At 43.8% G+C, this 18,514-nt stretch overlaps 1 protein-coding gene across 2 annotated transcripts in view; it reads right to left on the minus strand.

Annotated features, from left to right (window-relative positions):
* Positions 1-1,359: 1,359 nt before the first annotated feature.
* Positions 1,360-18,514, minus strand: part of GPR132 (G protein-coupled receptor 132) — a 100,026-nt gene continuing 82,871 nt past the window's right edge. For both annotated transcript variants that reach the window (XM_069638196.1, XM_069638195.1), the window contains 2 exons: positions 13,213-13,395; positions 1,360-4,025 (listed from right to left, as the gene is read on the minus strand). In XM_069638196.1, coding sequence (XP_069494297.1) covers positions 2,963-3,952 — 990 coding nt within the window. In that variant the 5' untranslated portion in view covers positions 3,953-4,025; positions 13,213-13,395 and the 3' untranslated portion in view covers positions 1,360-2,962. The remainder of the gene's footprint in view (positions 4,026-13,212; positions 13,396-18,514) is intronic.

Here is an 18,514-nt window from a genome sequence, read left to right on the forward strand (position 1 = left end):
CAAGTTACAGACAATACATCAAAACAGTTGTAATGTATTTTTAATTCCGTTCTACAGCCTGACACGTGTTTCGAGCTAAACTCTTCCTCTGAGGCTGTACATGCATTGTCAATTGATTGAAAAATTACATGTGCAGTTAATTGTTACATACATATAATAACGGCCAAACCAGGTAGAACAAAGAAGGGGGGAGAGAGGGGAGTTATTGCCAATTTTAAGTACACATTGCATGGCATCATAAGATAAATTAATTGCAAGTTAGCATGACAATAAGCAAAATGAACAATCATAAGCAAAAAGAAATGCATGTAAGCAGTTACCATATCAGTGATGGCATAATTTTATTATTTTTGTAGAGCACCCACTTTGAAAAATATCCTTTGCCCATCCTTCATGTCTCAAGTACCTACTGCCAAGACATGGCTAGCTCGAGGGCGGGCTAATGGCTTTCACAAATGCAGAAGCTGTAATATGTGTCCGTACACTTTTGAATCTGAAGCGATAGATTTTGGCATAACGGGAAAACATGTTATCAATTTATTCATTAACTGCAACACTACGTTTGTAGTGTACTGCATTATTTGTGTTTGTGGATTATTTTACATAGGAAGCACTAATAGGCCCCTCAAGATCCGCATTCGGGAACATTTGGCCTCATTGAATAAACAGGAATCGAAATACCCATTAGCGCTGCACTGGCAGACACCACATGAACTTGATGAGACTAAGGATTTACGTTTTATTGGTTTAGCTCAGATATGTCCCTCTAAGAGAGGAGGGAATATGGAACTCAGACTTAGACAACTGGAAGCAAGACTTATTTGTAAACACAGATTGGTTACTCGAGGACTTAATTCGGATCATGAATTTCATGTATTCTTATGACTTAATCTGCACTTCAGCGCAAATTATTGTCTAAATTGGCCTTGACTAAGTATTATGTAACAATCATATATAAAAAATGGTAAAACTGTGTTTCCAATTGATGTTCTTTAATGGCTTTTAAAGTATAGTGTCAAACTGTTCCATAATTGTATATAGATACTACTGATCCACTCTACATTTCGCTTATGACTGTTCCTTTTACTTATTGTCATGCTAACTTGCAATTAATTTATCTTATGATGCCATGCAATGGGTACTTAAAATTGGCAATAACTCCCCTCTCTCCCCCTTCTTTGTTCTACCTGGTTTGGCTGTTATTATATGTATGTAACAATTAACTGCACATGTAATTTTTCAATCAATTGACAATGCATGTACAGCCTCAGAGGAAGAGCTTAGCTCAAAACACGTGTCAGGCTGTAGAACGGAATTAAAAATACATTACAACTGTTTTGATGTATTGTCTGTAACTTGGCGCAGTTCACTGGTTAAATTCACTTTGAAATGAAATGAATTGAATTAAAATGAATTGAATTGAGTTGAAATGAATTGAATTGAAATTAAATGAATTGAATTGAAATTAATTGAATTGAACTGAAATGCTATCCGACAGAATAGGAAACGGTGAAGCAGGAGCAACGAGAGTGTAAGAATGAGTTAGGGTAGTGTGAGGAATAATTTAGGCTGTGAGAATGTGGAGGGGGTGCTTGGCTGAAAGTAGGGGGCATTACTGATGCATTTCCCCATGTCAGGCTGGGAAGCAGAGTAAGTTCTTAACAAGGGAGGAATAGAGGGCTGTGAACTGTTGCTAGAACATCATCACTTCTGCCCCATCTGAATTCCAAATAAAGGGCGTGTCATTTTAGCCATTTGAGTTTTCGTACTAAAAGTGGCCATTTTGGTTACTAGATGAGTACACATCAATATTCTCCATTTTGGTGAAATTTATTTGATCAAAAAGGTTTCTTCATTTTGGAAGTTGGACAGAAAATAATTGTCTTGTGCACTCAAAGAATCAGACATTTGTGCTGTAAATTCTGCCTTTTTTAGCATTATCCTGCACGTGTCTAGGAATGAATATGTATTTAACACGTTGAGCTCAACTCTTTTTGGGTTCCTGTGAATTCTTTCAGAGGCTTCATTCTTTGATCGGCTTTTGAAGATGTCTTTACAGCCGCAAGATGTCACTTTACGGTTAATTCAGAGCACGTTTGCACAATTTCAAGATACAGAGAAGCAAAAATAAATAGTCCAATTTAGAAAGTGCCAGACCCAATTATCAGAGGGAGCATCAATATGTTTATACACGTGTTCAGGGGCATAAATCCTGCGTACCCAATGCCAATCTGCAGTACTGATTTCCCAACCTATTACCACAGAGAGAGACCTGGGTTAGTCTCTTGCTGTCTTCAGGTGGACCGCAATCTTTTACTGTGCTCTGCGAAGGGCAGGCTATTTCAAATGATGTTTCTTGTCCAAAGAAAACTTTTAGTGTGATTCCAGACAAAGAGGTCGGCATACCTTGATAATAATAATACTGTGAGAAGGAGAAACGGTCCTTGTTTCTCATTTTGTGCCCAGGAACATCATCCTAAGAAAAATCTTACATCGTAGGGAATTGTGGCAACTTGTTAAATGCACCCAGAACCCCAAAATACATAAAGTTGTAGCATCTGGTAGCTAAATTGCACGAAAATGGGATGACTCTTTAATTATATAAAAGTGATTTAGGGTAAAGTGTTCTACAGATCTACCGGTGATTCTCCTCCTGAGAAGCCCCCCTAAACAATTCTCAAATCTGGTAATACTGATTCAACTGGGCTGAATATCTTTGTGAAATCAATATAAGTATATCTGTGACTACTATTTTTTCGCACAGTGATATCTCTCTTTGGCAGTGCGCGAGTTACCTTACTTCCAACCCAACTGAATCTCTTTAAATCTACTGTTCACAATAAACAATAGTGTCTTTCGTTCAGACACGTTGTGGAAAACGGAAGCATAAGAAAGATATCATTTTGCTCCATCCGGCACATATTTCGCACGGTATGTCCATGGATCGAATGAAGGTAGGCCCTCATGTGATAGCCGCAACTGGATTCTGCAACTCGGAGCAAGGGTTGCTATCGCTCTTGACGTTTGTGAACGAGTGAATTCTCCATCCTTGCAAGGCCTGGAAAAAGTCCTTTCTAATGTTTTCGCTGACTAGGACATAGATGAAGGGATCAGCGATTGCGTTGGCGGTGGCCAAGCAGAGTAAGGCACCGTTGGAAGTGAAGACCTTCTCTTCAAACCAGCAGGTCTCCATGGGATTTTGAAAAAATAGAATAGCTCTTGCAAGAAGCACTGCGTGATAGGGCGCGAAACACGTAAGGAAGATGGCTATCACGGCAGTCGTCAAGTACTTCACTTTTGACTTTTGTTGCTTGCTTAGTGAAGTGCTTGTTCTAATGATCTTTGATATTCTGCAGTTGGTATAAATAAGGACACCCAGAGGAAGGACAAAGCCAACCGCAAATCGGGCATAGTTGAACAAAGCGATATGCCTTGGCATGGGCAAGGTTTCGAAACAGGTCACTTGATGTTGCGTTTGTTCTCCGTCGCTCAAGACGAACACCGGAGAATGGATTATGGCCACTGCTATGCAGAGGCCACAGGTGACGCAGATGGCGGTCCTCTGATGTCTCCAGCATGTAGACTCCACAGAATACACCACCGCCACAAACCGGTCAAGGGAAATGCAGCATAAGAGGAGAATGCTGATGTATAAATTGTTGAAAAAGATGAAGCCAGTTATCTTGCAGGCGACTGAACCCCACATCCACTGGTGGTTATTCTGAATGTAAATAATCCAGAGGGGCAGCGTGCTCAAATACATCAAATCGCACAGAGATAAACTGAAAAGGTATACGGCCAGCACATTCTTCTTCTGGACTTGTAGCAGGGTTAACCACGCAGTCAGGAGGTTTGCAGGCAGTCCGATGGCAAAAATCACACTGTACGTGGCAACCAGAGGCGTCGTACTCTCATTGTACGGAAGGCTACATGTCTCGCTTGAATTGTTCATCGTGGTAGCTTATCGCGTCTGATCGACGTGAAAACAGCAGAGTGAATTTCCTTGGCTGGCATCATCTGAAGAACTATAAAAAAAGAAATGGAAGAGTTGCTGTGGATATCATATTTAATAGAGCATGCAGAAGATAAGGTGGTAACAAAAAGAAGCGATGCTAAAAGATACATGCAATGAGCTCATGAAAGTAAATAACATTAATAGAAATTGCTAGAATCTGAGCTGGAGAATCTCTTTTCTATGGACATTAAAATGGCATCGAGCTGGAATGTTTCCAGGCATACGATTACTTGCGAGTTGGTTTCTCAAGCTTTCGATGGAGCAGCCATGTCGAGAAACCATGCATGTGGGCTACACAAGCTAAAGCGGCCATCTTCCAAATCCCCCCTAATACGGGCAGTTATACTGTGGATTCCACGCCTTCTGTTTACCGTGTCAAGTCGGGTGCTGTGGCGACATATGTTGCGGCTTTGTTGGGCTTTTCTAAGTCTCACTAGCCCCTGTTTTTTTAGGACATTTCTGGCTTTACCATGGTGGGCCCCACTGCAGCTCAAGATTAATCAATAGATCATTTTATTGTGGGGTGTGTTGAGAAAGATTTTGTTAGGGGTCTTGTAGAGCTTTGGTTTAGAACGTTGCTCTCGAGCTGGTCTCGCGGACTCTCTATTGTGTCTGGGGGAGCCGCGTGACCAGCGAGAGACGGTTAGAACTAGGAGAGTGGAGTGCCGTGTTGGGGCTCCGGGGAGCTCCGCTAAATAAAGACTTTTAAATACTTACCGTGTCGGAGGCTTCCTTCATATGGCGACGAGGAGCGGAGCTCGCCACGGAGCCGCCGGAGTGGTCCTGTGACACAAAACCGTGTCGGGACCTCCGCAGTGGCAATTCGAACGGCTACGGGAGATCGCGTAGCAGGGAGAGAGGTGTGGGGGGCCGCAAAGGAGCGGTCTCAGCAGCAGAGACTTGGCGCTGCAGGGAGACGGTCCCCGCGGCGGCTGCAGAGGGACTGTCTCGGCAGCGACTTTTTGGAGCTGCAGGGAGACGGTCTCCGCGGCGGAGGAGGAGTGGAGCTCTTCATCCTCCCCACCTCACCAGGAGAAGCTGGTTGGTGCTGCGGTTCCCAGTCCCCTGAAGATGAAGAGGTGAGGAGGAAGGACGGAGGGGGAGAGGGGGCTGGGGACAACAAGAGAAGAGGAGGCACATATAAATACAGTGCCACCTAGTGGAACCATTGGGAACAGGAGGAAGAGGAGGCACATATAACTACAGTGCCACCTAGTGGAACCATTGGGAACAGGAGGAAGAGGAGGCACATATAAATACAGTGCCACCTAGTGGAACCATTGGGAAAGTGTCAACTGGAAGAAGCATTGAAAAAGGGAACAGATTCAAGGGAAAGCATTTTCTGAGGAAAGCAGTGATATTTACAGGATCTTTGTCATTATCAGAAAAGTGAAGTGCCACCCTTAGATGGAAGCTGCAGAAGGGTTGGTGTCAAGCTAATGACTGTTGGGTCTACAGAGAGTACTTTTGAAGATTTGGACAGTGTAAAGAGAGGAGCTACAGAACCAGTAGACAGAAATACGAGTAAAGACTATAAGTAGTCTGATGAGAATAAATAAGGTGGGGCAAGAGGATACAGCCAGTGTGCAACGGAGTATATAGAGCCCATTGTTTAATAAATTGACCTATAGTACACAATTATGGCTGCAGCGAGTATGTCACCGCCACCCCCATTCCTGTCAGAAACCGGCACTCCACCAATAAGATGGGACAGGTGGAAAAAGTTGTTCGACACTTACCTGATTGCAATAGGGGGTGATAAGTTTGCGGCGGTGAGAAAAGAAGCTATCCTGCTTCATAACTTAGGAACTGAAGGCAGAAGTGTTTATGATGGATTGCCTGATCTCGTGCAGCAAGGCCAAGGTGAAATCGACCAATATTCAATGGCAGAACAAAAATTGGAGCTCCATTTTGAAGCCAAGAAGAACATAACGTTCGAAAGGCATAGGTTCTTCCAAAGGATACAAGATCCACAGGAACCAGTGGAGAACTTTATTGCGGCACTAAGGTCATTGAGCCATACTTGTGAATTCGGCCTACTCACAGACTCCCTTATAAGAGATCAATTGGTCAGATGCACGAATAATGTAAAAATACAGGAAAGACTATTATCAAAGGATGCATCACTGGAATCAGCCATTGATACAGCAAGGAGTATGGAACAAACCCATAAGTATATGTCGACCATGAAGGGAGACAAGCGAGAGGGAGAAGTGGCTGCAGTGAAGGGTCTCCGTAAGATTGTTACAAACAAGGAAATAAGATGTTACAAGTGTGGAAGTAACCGTCACATTTCCACAAGTATGTTTTGTCCCGCCAGGAATATCTCGTGTTTGAAGTGCAAGAAGAAGGGCCATTTCGCGAGAGTGTGTCGGGAATCAGGCGTGGTGCAGAACATTGAAGTAGGAGGAAAGGTACCAGAGCAAATAGAAGAACAAGAATTGGAACTGTGCAGCCGGACAAAACATGTGCTAGAGATTTCTGAGGTGTCAAGCAAAGGAGGTGCACCCACAGATGTATTCATGGTCAATGGGAGAGTGGTGACCATGAAGGTGGACAGTTGCTCACCGTGGACATTAATGTCAAGGGCAACATTTCTAAGTTGCATGCAGGGAGACGTGAAATTGTTGAAAGAACACAACATTGAACCGTATGCATATGGAAACGTGAAGATTGATGTGGTAGGGATGTTCCAGGCCTCCCTAAAATATAAGGGAAGGAGCTGTGAAGCAGAAGTATATGTGACTCAAGAAGGGTCATCACTCCTGGGTGGGGTGAGCAATGGAAATTAGGGATCAGAATCCAAGCAAATGCAGAGAGACCTATTGATGTGGCCGAAGTAAAGGACAAGTGGGAGAAGGAGTATCCCATGGTATTTAACGATGAGTTGGGTATGTTGAAAGGATTTGAGCACCAAATTCGGCTGAAGGCAGGCGCAAGCCCAAGGGTGCATAAGGTGAGGCCAGTACCTCATGAGTTGAGTGAGAAACTGAAGGTGGAGGTGGAGTCATTGCTTCAAAGAGGAATAGAAAGAAGTGAAAGCTCGGAATGGTTGTCGCCGGTGGTGGTGGCTGCAAAGGCGAGTGGAGACATTAGACTTTGTGTAGACCTGAGGGATCTTAACAGAAGCATCCTAGTGGATAGACATCCCCTACCACTAATTGGTGATAAATTGTCTGTATTAAACAACGCCAAAGTATTTTCAGTCATTTACCTTTCTCAGGCGTATCATCAAATTCCATTGAAGGAAGAGTGTCAACATTTAACAGCATTTATAACAATATTTGGAACATATAAGTACTGTAGGATGCCATTTGGACTCGCTTCAGCGGCTGCGGTATTTCAAAGGGTGATGGAGACAGTACTGGATGATGTAAAAAACATTATTGTGTTCCAAGATGATGTTTTGATATATGCTAGTTCCACTATGGAACATGATGAAGTGTTGAAACAGGTGTTGAACAGATTGGGTGAGGCAGGGCTAACGGTGAAAAGGAGCAAATGTAAGATTTCAGTGAGTAGCGTAGAGTATCTGGGACATGAAATTGAGGAGCAGGGAGTGAGGCCGAAGAAGAATCTAGTGGAAGCATTGAGGGATGCACCGGTGCCAAAGGATAAAGAACAGGTCAAATCATTTTTAGGGTTGGCCGAGTATTATCACAGATTTGTGAAGGATTTTGCCAAAGCATCAACTCCTCTTAGAGGATTACTTAAGAGAGGTGTGAGATTTGAATGGTCAACAGAATGTGAGGTGGCTTTTGAGTGCATTAAAAAAGCAGTGAGTGAAGCACCATCCATAGGAAGATTTGACCCTAAGGATAGAAGTGTGTTGGTGGTGGATGCGAGTATGTTGGGCTTGGGGGCAACGTTGGTGCAGTATGACAAAGACAATACAGAGAGAGTTATTGCATTTGCATCTAGGGCGCTAAGAGGGGCAGAATGTAAATATTCCGTCATTGAAAGGGAAACATTGGCAATGTTCTGGGCAGTAAATCATTTTAAGTATTTCTTGTGGGGGAGAAGATTCGTGGTCAGGTCAGACCACAAACCCATGGTACAGCTCTTTGAAAGTGGAAGGTGGGCGTTGGGTTCTCCAAGAATAAGCAGGTGGGGTTTAGGACTTCAAAATTTTAACTTTGATGTGAGCTACTTGCCGGGCAAGAGAAATGTGGTGGCGGACTGCCTGTCCAGACTACCAATGGAAAGTAACGGGGCAGAAGGAAAAGGGGTAGAAGAGGAGTCAGTGGTGGCGGAAATACAATGTGCAGTCAGTAGAGAAGAGTGGACACTAGAAGAAGAGTCAGATGAAGACCTCAAACTTATAAAGGAATGGACAGTGAAAGGGTGGCCAGATAAAAAAGTGTTGGATAATAAATTCAATACATGGTGGGAGATAAGAAATGAATTGAATTTGTGTGAAGGCAGATTGAGGAGGGGTAAGTGTCTGGTTCCCCCTCACCCCATTAGATTGGTATTGGTGAGATTGGCACATCACCAATACCAATCTAATGGTATTAGATTGGTACCGTTCGCCTTGGTCTAGTGGAGAGAATCAACAGGTATCTAAAAGGGGGCCTACAATTGGCAATGAAGTCAAGACAACCATGGAGGGAGGTGTTGAAGATGTTAACATGGAGTTACGTCACTACGCCACACTCGGTAACTGGTGTATCTCCATTTGTGTCAATGAAAGGTAGGGAACCTGGTACAAGACTTTGTCCAGGATGGCTGGGGATGGCCAAGGTGGTCAAGGTGGATCGTGATCAGATAATGAGATTAATTAAATTGAATCAGGAAAGAAACAAGGAACTGTTTGATGACAGGATGAGGGTAAAAGAACAAGAGTGGAAGGTTGGGGAGATGGTGTATGTTAAAAATCCCAGGTTGGTGAATAAATGTGTGGAGAGTAGGTTTTTAGGTCCAAAAAGGATATGTGCGGTTAAAAGCAATGTTGTTGTCTTGGAGGGAGGGGAAGTTTGGTCAAAAGGAAGGTTGGCAAGAGCGAGAATGGAGAAAGAAGATACAGTGAAGGAAAGAAGAGAGAATGTGGAAAAAAATAAGAAAGAGGAAGAAGAGGTGAAAGAAAGAGTTGCTGAAGAGGAAGTGAAAGGGGGAATGGTGGATAGGGAAGTGGAAAAGAAGGATACAGATGTAAGAGTGAATGAAGAAGGTTCACATAGGCATAGGTCAAAGCCTGTGTGGATGAGAGATTATGAAACAGAAACTTGACAATCTTATTGAAAGAAATTCGATATTTAAATGTTCTAGTTAAGATGTAAATAATTGTATGCATAGCATATCTCTATTTTAGGACTGGTTTGGTTAAGTGAAAAGTAATAGAATCTACTTCAAGTTTTAGTAGAATCAGTTCTCATTATTTATATTTGCATAAGGGGAAAGATGTGTAGAGCTTTGGTTTAGAACGTTGCTCTCGAGCTGGTCTCGCGGACTCTCGATTGTGGCTGGGGGAGCCGCGTGACCAGCGAGAGACGGTTAGAACTAGGAGAGTGGAGTGCCGTGTTGGGGCTCCGGGGAGCTCCGCTAAATAAAGACTTTTAAATACTTACCGTGTCGGAGGCTTCCTTCAGGTCTCTATTTGGATCAATCTCTATGCTTCTTTGGTTGAAGGCCTGTTGCAGGATGTAATGCCTAGTGACGCGGGCCATCAGGCTGTTTGACTTTAATTTATTTTTTTTAAAACATTCGGCCCTAGATTCTGGGCGGAAATCTAATGAGACTCTGAAGGACTCTTTTCGAAAAATTAATTAAGTCGAAAGGGAGGCAAAAGATTTTAAGGAGCCTTATTTGCTTTTAAAACCCCAATCATCACATAAAAGAGCCTGCACTCATGCACCCTACTAACACGCTTCTGTTTTAATTTAATGCCATTATTTGTGATTATAGGGAAGTGGGTAGCTACAGACCCAGAGGCGTCTGGCTGCTTGTGTAGTACTTCTATCCCGGAACCCCTCCTAAATGTTATCTTTTTTTAACCAAATGTTTATGAAACCCAGAAGCCCTTACCCATTCTGCTGTTTAAAGAGCACCCATTCACTCAGTGAAGGCCTGTGTTGGTAATTCCTAGCCTTGCTTTGCAAAATATTGGTTTCTTACATGGTTGTCTTTCAAAGTAGAACAAGGCTTCTAAATAATTGATAATATGGCAAAGGCTGCTCAGGAATGTCATTTTATTAGTAATGATCAGTTTTTAAACTTGCCCTGGCTGTTCACATGGGGCCTCATTATAAGTTTGCCGGTCCGGAAACAAGGGTGCTGGTAAGCTCACCAGCACCCTTGTTTCGAGACCGGCAAACTACAAGTCTGCCTGCCGGAGCTGCTGTGCCCGACAGGTCGGACCCTGCCAGGCACAGCGGCCACGGTAGGCAGACCCTTCATGGAAGCGGCAGCACCATTAGCAACGGGTTGCTTCTGTGTCCCCACTCCCATACAGGCCCCAATGACTCTATGGGAATGGAGAATTACAATTTGCCAGCGCCTGACTTCCTGGGCCGCCGGACTTGCAATGAGCTGTTTGGTGGCAGCGCAAGGTCAGGTGCGGGGAAAATATTACGGGTCTGGCGGCAACACACCAGTTGCACCGGCAGGGTTAACAACGGACCCGTAATGAGGCCCAGACTCTTCATGGGAGCACCAGCACCGTTCATAATGGTGCCAGTGCTACCGTGTCCCCCCTCCCATAGAGCCCAGCCGGACCCTATCGGAATGGGGATTAACAAATATACTGGCGCCTGACGTCCCGGCTGCCGGACTCGTAATGAGCCAGTGGCACCGGGAGGTCAGGCGGCAACCAGCCTGTAGCACCGGCAGGGTTACCGCCGGACCCGTAATGAGGCCCATGGTCTTGAAGCATGTTAGAGTGGGAGGCTCAGTATATTTAAAGTACTGTTATAGCTCTATTTATGGAGTATTATGGTTAGTACTGTTGAGATTTTGCTTTGACCATTTGTATTGTTTAATATGTCTGCTCATTTTATTAAAGAAAATACTGTGAAATAAAACTGGTTGACATTGAGCTGAAATGACGGAGAGTTTGGCATTTCTGCTCTGTTGGAAAGATGGGAGAAGATCCTGGACTAAGATTTCAGACCAGAAAAGAGAATTTAAAGAGATGAAAACGCCTTCAATACATTGGAGAACAAACTGAGGGGTCACTGATCTTCAAGAGTCAGATGGATTATAAGCTAATTGCTCACCTGAGTGGCCAGGGCCTTCCAGGGGGAATGTAATGTGTGCTGGAGGAGCCAGTGTGATAGTGTTGGAGCCCAGGTCCCCTGCAGATCTCTGGCTCTTTCATGAGTGATTAAGGTGGAAAACACTATCTTGGCCTGGGAACTGAAGCGACAAGGAATGACGTTACTGACCAAGTGGTGCCCTGGTGGTTGCTATAGATTTTTATTAAATGATAAACCAAGCGTATCTATCCCTAACTCTAAGGGGATTCCCTACCTATTTATCCCTAACTCTAAGGGCATTTCCCTACCTATCTATCCTTAACTCTAAGGGGATTTCCCTACCCATCTATCCCTAGATCTAAGGGGGTTTCATTACCTATCTATCCCTAACTCTAATGGGATTTGCTACCTATCTATCCCTAACTCTAAGGGGATTTCCTACCTAAACTAAAGAAACTCGTGTGCTCGTCCCGGTCACGAAGGCTCCTACTATATCCCTGTCACTACAACAAAACACCATAAAGTCTAGGTGGATTGCATCTCCTTGATGCAAAGCGTCCAAACGCCTTTCAGGTTGTTCAAAGCAAAGGTTCCATAAAAGTTCTGGGTTCTCTGTAACCCAAAAGAAAATTCAATATTCATATAAGGTTCTTGTGGGGCTATGAAAATGACTCCCTTCTCCTAGCTGGTTACCAAATGTCTTTCTCAGTTCTTAATAAGATTTGTAGCTCCCTTATGGGGGTTTTCACAAACTCTTGGTTTTGCACATCTCATGATCCGCCCCAACTGGGACGATGAAGTTGTTCCTGGAGTCCCCCTCGATTCTCCAGCACCATACTTTTGTGGAAATGGTTTGGGAACTCTATCACAAAATGGTTTACTGTTTTATCTATTTCTTTATGGTTTACAGTCTTGTAACTTCCCAGCACCCTACCAGACGTGTGCATGTTTCCATTACCTTCTCCCACGGAACTCTTCACTGGTTTCGCCAGGGATCGTGGGTCCACTCTTCCTACTTCAACTTGTTCCTTTAGTAGTCCTCTGTGTCTCACCTCTCTCCATGTTGATTTATTGTGGACTGCCTATGCGTAGATGTTGGACCATTCGGTCCCACTGTGACAGGTTACGCCTCCTGCACGGTCTCTTGCCCTCTCCTGATAGTCTCCTATGCAGTAATGCTGTAGGATACAGTAGGCAATCTTGGCACTGTTGTCGGACCAAACGATCCACCCACTGCAGGTCTCAGTCCCTGCATGTATATCACGCTGGTTCCCAAACGACCCGCAAGACACTTCTCGGACGTCCCGCTATTCCTCTTCTCAGCCTTGGAGGCAAGCCTTGTTGCAGTCTTCTGAAGCACTGCAACAGCTTTCCAGACTTTGCCGAGACCTCTTTGGTCGCCTGGTTCTTCCTCTGGTCGAATCACAGCTTCCAGCTTGCCAGAACTGTACGGGCCATTGCGGGACGGGGCAGAGGATGACAAAGAACACAGTATTTCTTTGTTTAGTTTAAATAGCTGGACGGCCCTGGTGTAACGTCCGTCCAATTGACAGTAGCTGCTCAAGCCTTCGTCCCACTTGAATGTAGTGTATTTGAGTACTTCCTTGTCTCAGTAGCCATGTCATCAGGAGGGTACAATATTTCAGAGCAACATATCGTTTCAGAGGTGATCTTATGTTGATAAGATTTGGGCGTTATCGTCAGCCTAAGTGGTGGGGTTTTACAGGGGCAGTGCCTCCCAGTTGCGTCCTTTTCTCCAGGAGAGGAGCCCCTTCCCATGACATCCTCCCGCATGTTATCGCCCTTACGGGGAATATTGGTTACCGGCCTCACCTCCCTAGCCTCATGGAAAGGGGTTCTTCCCTGGGGACAAGTGACATCATCTGAAGGATCGTCACAGAACGTATACCAACACACAAACCAAATGCAAATCCCCCGGGAGGACACCTGTTCTGTTTTCACAGATTGTCTTGTAAATTTTCCAGTAGCATTAGAATTCATTACCTGACACCGACCAGCCACATAAAGTACCTTCAATGTGCTATGTGAAAACAGGTTTCGTCTTCTCTGGGCACTCCCAAAATGCGGCATCCAGTCTGGGTCCACCATGTCAAACTGATCTCAGCTTGAAGACGATTAAATCCATATTGCATGCAAAGGCAAGAAGCCAGACTGTCCCCTTTTACACTGTGTGAAATGAAGGTAATTCACAAACGTTAGTGTCATTCCATAAGGCATGCTTGCATCACAACTTGACAGTGGGCGTGCTCTGTGTGTGACCACAATTCTTCTGCACATGCTCAGTGAAACAAAAACAAGATGTGAACATTTTATGGGATTATCAGACTTAGAGCAGTTCTTTTCTTGTGAATGAAATCAGACTCATAAACACAGATGTGAAACCTTACAGTACATTCCTCGTGAGTGCATGCTCGCCTTAGTTCCTTTGTGGTACATTATGTTATGATAATATGCTTTTCTATTGCACTAAATCACTACTGTATTAGTTTCTGAGTATTGCATAGGTCAATACCTACCTCTGAGAATGCAATCTTCCCCTGCACCCTATTCATACCATGAACTAATATGTCTGTCACATCCTTATCGCCTCAACATTGGCTTGTCTCCAACTCATGTAAAGATGGACATTAACACACTAGGCATAGAGGAAGGACTGCAACACAAGCTGACTGGGGCTTTACGCATACCCCATAGTGGCCGGGTGGAAGGATCTACAATATACCCATGGTGAAACCCTTATTGTTTCAACTGACCAGACTAATCTACACAATCTTCGTGTGCTAAAGCACCATGCCCTCCTACTATTCATTATATTAAAAAGGGTATAAATACAGTTCTATTTTGTGCAGGCATGACCATTTGATGTCTAATGAATATATAACATTCATGCAAACATCTGTGAAAGTTTAAGGCTCTGTCATGTCTACAATGGATTTTGTTCATCTGATACAGTTTATGCGGTACAGCACCATTCAAAGATGGCTGCCATGGTTTGTCAATTGCTCAAGATGAGATTCTATGGCTCAAGGGTGGATTTCTTTTCAAACCGCTCTGCATTGTTGCTTTTGTAGTAGAGAAGTGACAACACTGAAAGGAGACGGCTTCTTTTATTTTTTTGTATTTTTTATTTTTTTGTTAATTTTTTTTTCGTAGCAAAACTTAATTTACACCTTTACAAATTTTACTCACTTACAAACAATAATCATCTTTTACAAAATCCTTATCACATAATAAGACACTTTAAATACATATTAGAGGCCCACATAACCTACATAACAAAACAAAACAAAACAAAACCACCACCCAGCATACATTAGACATGACAAAAATGATTTACAGTCATAAAAAAGCAAGTGAGAACATAGCTGGGAGATAGAGAGTAACGCAAAATCAAACGATCAGCACAAGACATTCCAATTATAAGGCGAATGTTAATTAATTTTTAAGGAGCGAGTCAAAATCGACCCACTAAGAATGCCATTGTTTAGTGGCAGCAGGTACACCTCAATTAGCAGAACAAGCCTGACAGTTGCAAGTATGATGGTATTAGAGTTTCCCTGCATACAACGAAGCCAAACTAAATGGCATTCAAAAGGTGAATATGAGGATAAAAATGCACCCAAACAGCATCGCCTTTGTTGCTCAAAAAACGTACAATGCATAAACAGATGTTCTAGGGATTCTATCTCAGCATGTTCTAAGCAAAATCTGCAACTGTCCCACTGCCCCAAGTCCCTATAACCGGACCAGCTCCTAATACGGGAGCCGGTATGGACAAGATCCAGACGGAAACGCATGTAAGTCCTTCTTGCAGCATTGTCAGGAAAACACAATAGATAGGGGAGCCGAGGAGTAACTGCCTGCCTAAAGATAGCATAGGAACTGAATGAGGAATAGCCACCAATCAAATCTGAATTGCGTGCCCAGGCATTTTTAAAGAAACGAGATTTGACTTTACGCGGTGAGTCAATTAAATCCTGCTGGGACATATTCAAAGATATTAAGATGGCATATATACGTTCTTTGAATTCCACAATCGAGACGGGACACCCATTAGCGAGCATTGACTTAAAATCCTCATACAGGCCCAGCTTCATCAGACACACATCGACGGCATAAAGTAAGATGGGCTCTACTTTCATAGTGTAGTATTGTAAGAGGGGCATAAGTGAATATCTATCAATGCCTTCGAAAGATAATTCTCATTTGGGTAGCCAATGGGTTGAGCTTGGAATTCAACACTATGCGCCATCCATCGACAGACATCCTATTCGATAGGTGATAACCCATGTAAACTATCTCTTCTTTTCTCATGATAGATTGTGTGCCAATCACAAAGTTAAAACTTGGTATTTTTTTTTTTTGCAGTAAACACAATAATATGAGATTTAACTGTATTTATAGTCATATTATTGAACAAGCAATAATCATTCAAGATCTTAAGTTTATTTTGGAGGCCAAACGGAACCCTAACGAATAGGATGACGTCATCCGCAAAGGCCAACCAATCAAGACGTAGCTTGCCCAAGACTACCGGAAAGGAATTAGAACCACTCCAAATTTTGTCTATATCGGCCAGGTAAAGATTAAATAATACCGCCGCCAGATTACATCCCTGTTTGACACCAATGCATGTGGGGATGTTGTCAGTTAAGGGCACATCAGAGTTAATAGAGACGAAGACGGCTTCAGGTCACTCTAAACAGTAATCACCAAGTTTAGGATATGGACTCTTGGATATGGATACGCCTTATTTTATTGCTGATATAGTGCATGAGGGAAGAGGGTTTTTAAAACAGTCATAATTGAATAAATATTCCCCTAAAGTGATGGGATTGTTGTTATGCATAGCCATCATAAAAAAGCGGTTCTCAGGATGTCGTTTGTTCTCCACATACCCTCCCCTTCTCCTGATCTGATGTGGTTAATCCCTCCTTGTTTTCTGGCTGAGGAAGCAATGCATCATGGGAAATGTATTCCCAAATAGTCCCACTCTCCATTGTTGGGCAAGTGGACAATTGTATGTTTTGGGGTCTTTCCTTTGAAGGTTCTGTTTCCTGACCTCCAACTGGGGTCCCCGTACCCTCTGCACTTAGGGGTTTCATTGTAACCAATGGGGTGCTGTAACTGGGACCTAGGAGGGGTTGGGAAGGAGAACCTTTACACTCTGTTCTGGAGAATCACCCATATACACTGTGCAGGGCTTTATCACGTAGCGGGTTGGCTTCTATTGGTCTACCTGAAATATCATTAACTGGTTTAGGCCTTATTGTCACATTGTAAATTCTCCAATCGAAATGTATTGGGCGGAACAAGATAACGTTTTCCACCGTCAGTTCACTAGTGATTTCATTGTGGTAGAGATCCGATGTGTTGCTGGCACGTGCTTATGAAATTAACCCTGTTTTAAGGGGAGATGATGAAGCGGGATTTATCAGCTTGCATGGAAACACATCTGGCGGAAAATGTTCTTCAGACGAGCTGCATGGCTGGGGCTAAAGTCTGGAAAGTTCTGAACTCTTGCATTGTCAGAGTGAATCTTCCCACATTTCTCAGGCCACTCCCAGGATCTGATCATGGTACATGTAGTTACAAATTCAAGCAATGACCATGAGGTGCAAACAACTCAGGAAAATTGTGATGGAATAAACAACTATTTCATTTAAAAAATAGACAGAATCTGACCACCAAAAGCATTAGACCGCCTGCACTCCAGCACACACAATGCCCCTCTGGACTGAATTCTCTCCTCTCTCTTCCCCAGTCCCCCTAAAACCAATTGCCTCTCTTTAACCTACTTCCTATCTGACAGGATCATCCCAGCCTCCATAATAAACAATCGATAGGCCTGTCGCTCAATGCCCTGCTCAGTATCATTAAAGCCACCTTCACAGACGGGTCATTTCCAGACACCCTGAATACTGGTCTCGCCACACAACTACTCGCCAGACTGAATTGGGGTTCCATCACAAGTGTAGCATCAAAATGGCCACCATCCTGGTGGTGGATGACACCCTCAAATCATGCATAAGAGCAATTCATGCCTCCTTGTTCTCCTTGATCTCTCAGATGCATTTGACACAGTTGACTACCGCAACCACCTCTCCCTCCTTGACGACAGGATGGGATTCTCTGGCCCTTTCCTGAATTGGTTTACCTCCTACCTCTCAGGCAGACACCAGGTTGCCCAGACAGATGACCACATTGTGTTCTGTCTAACCAACTCAGAGTCTCCTGGAGAGTCTCCCAAGGCTCCAAAATCTCACTGATCCTTTTTAACCTTTTCATGGAGCCTCTGGGTATAATCTTTGAAGACCCTGATATAGCTATCGACCAATAAGCGGACGGTACTTAGTTGTACATGAGAATAAAAAAGCTCACAGGACATCAGTCGTCTCTGCAATTACCTAACCATCATCCAGTCCTGGATGTCAACTGCCTACCTAAAACATAACCCAGCCAAGACTGAATGCGTCCTCATCGATCCCCCCGCTAAACAACAACTTGTCCATTAATGGCTCAATGATATGCGCATAGAAAGATTTCATCCTCAACTCTCTGATTCAGAAAGATCCTTAGGCTTCACCATTGACATCAACATGTCCTAGAACATAGCCACGGAGGGCCAAACAGATTGGCTCTAAATCACCCTTTTCAAAATGGAACCCTTTATCCTGTTGCAGGATGTCTGGACTGTAGTGCAGGCCCTTGTGGTCTCACACATCAATGGTGGAAATGCCTCCCAGCTGTTCACTTGGCTCCCATAAAAACAGTCCACCATGTTGCAGTGCTTCTTATTTCGGGTGCATGAAAATTTGACCAAATCACCCTGATCCAACACAAACTACATTGGCTTCAAGTGCAAGCCAGGGCAATGTTCAAGACGGCATGCATCATATACAAAGCAGTCACAAGTAGCACACAAGCACATCTGGCAGCTAAGATCCACATATCTGGTGGCACACGCTCCTTGCGCAACAAACTGACTAACCGGCTCAAATTACAAATAGTCCGCAAATAGAGGACCCGCAAACAATCCTTCTCTTGTCACGCACTCACCCTCTGGACCTCGATCCTGGTATCACCTCAGAACACCACCCCAATTCTCCAAATTTGTAAATCACTCACAATGTGGCTATTTTGACTGCACCATACCATGATTAAAACCCAAAAGATGCACAGAACGCAACTCACAGTACTACGCTACTGTTAAAAGATGGCAGCTCAAACCCTGGCTTCCCCAACCTTGTTCGGCGCTCTGCTGCTCTCGAGCTAGGTCCACACC

This window comes from Ambystoma mexicanum, chromosome 14, assembly GCF_040938575.1.
Source record: "Ambystoma mexicanum isolate Mex_15411 chromosome 14, UKY_AmexF1_1, whole genome shotgun sequence".
NCBI lineage: Eukaryota > Metazoa > Chordata > Amphibia > Caudata > Ambystomatidae > Ambystoma > Ambystoma mexicanum.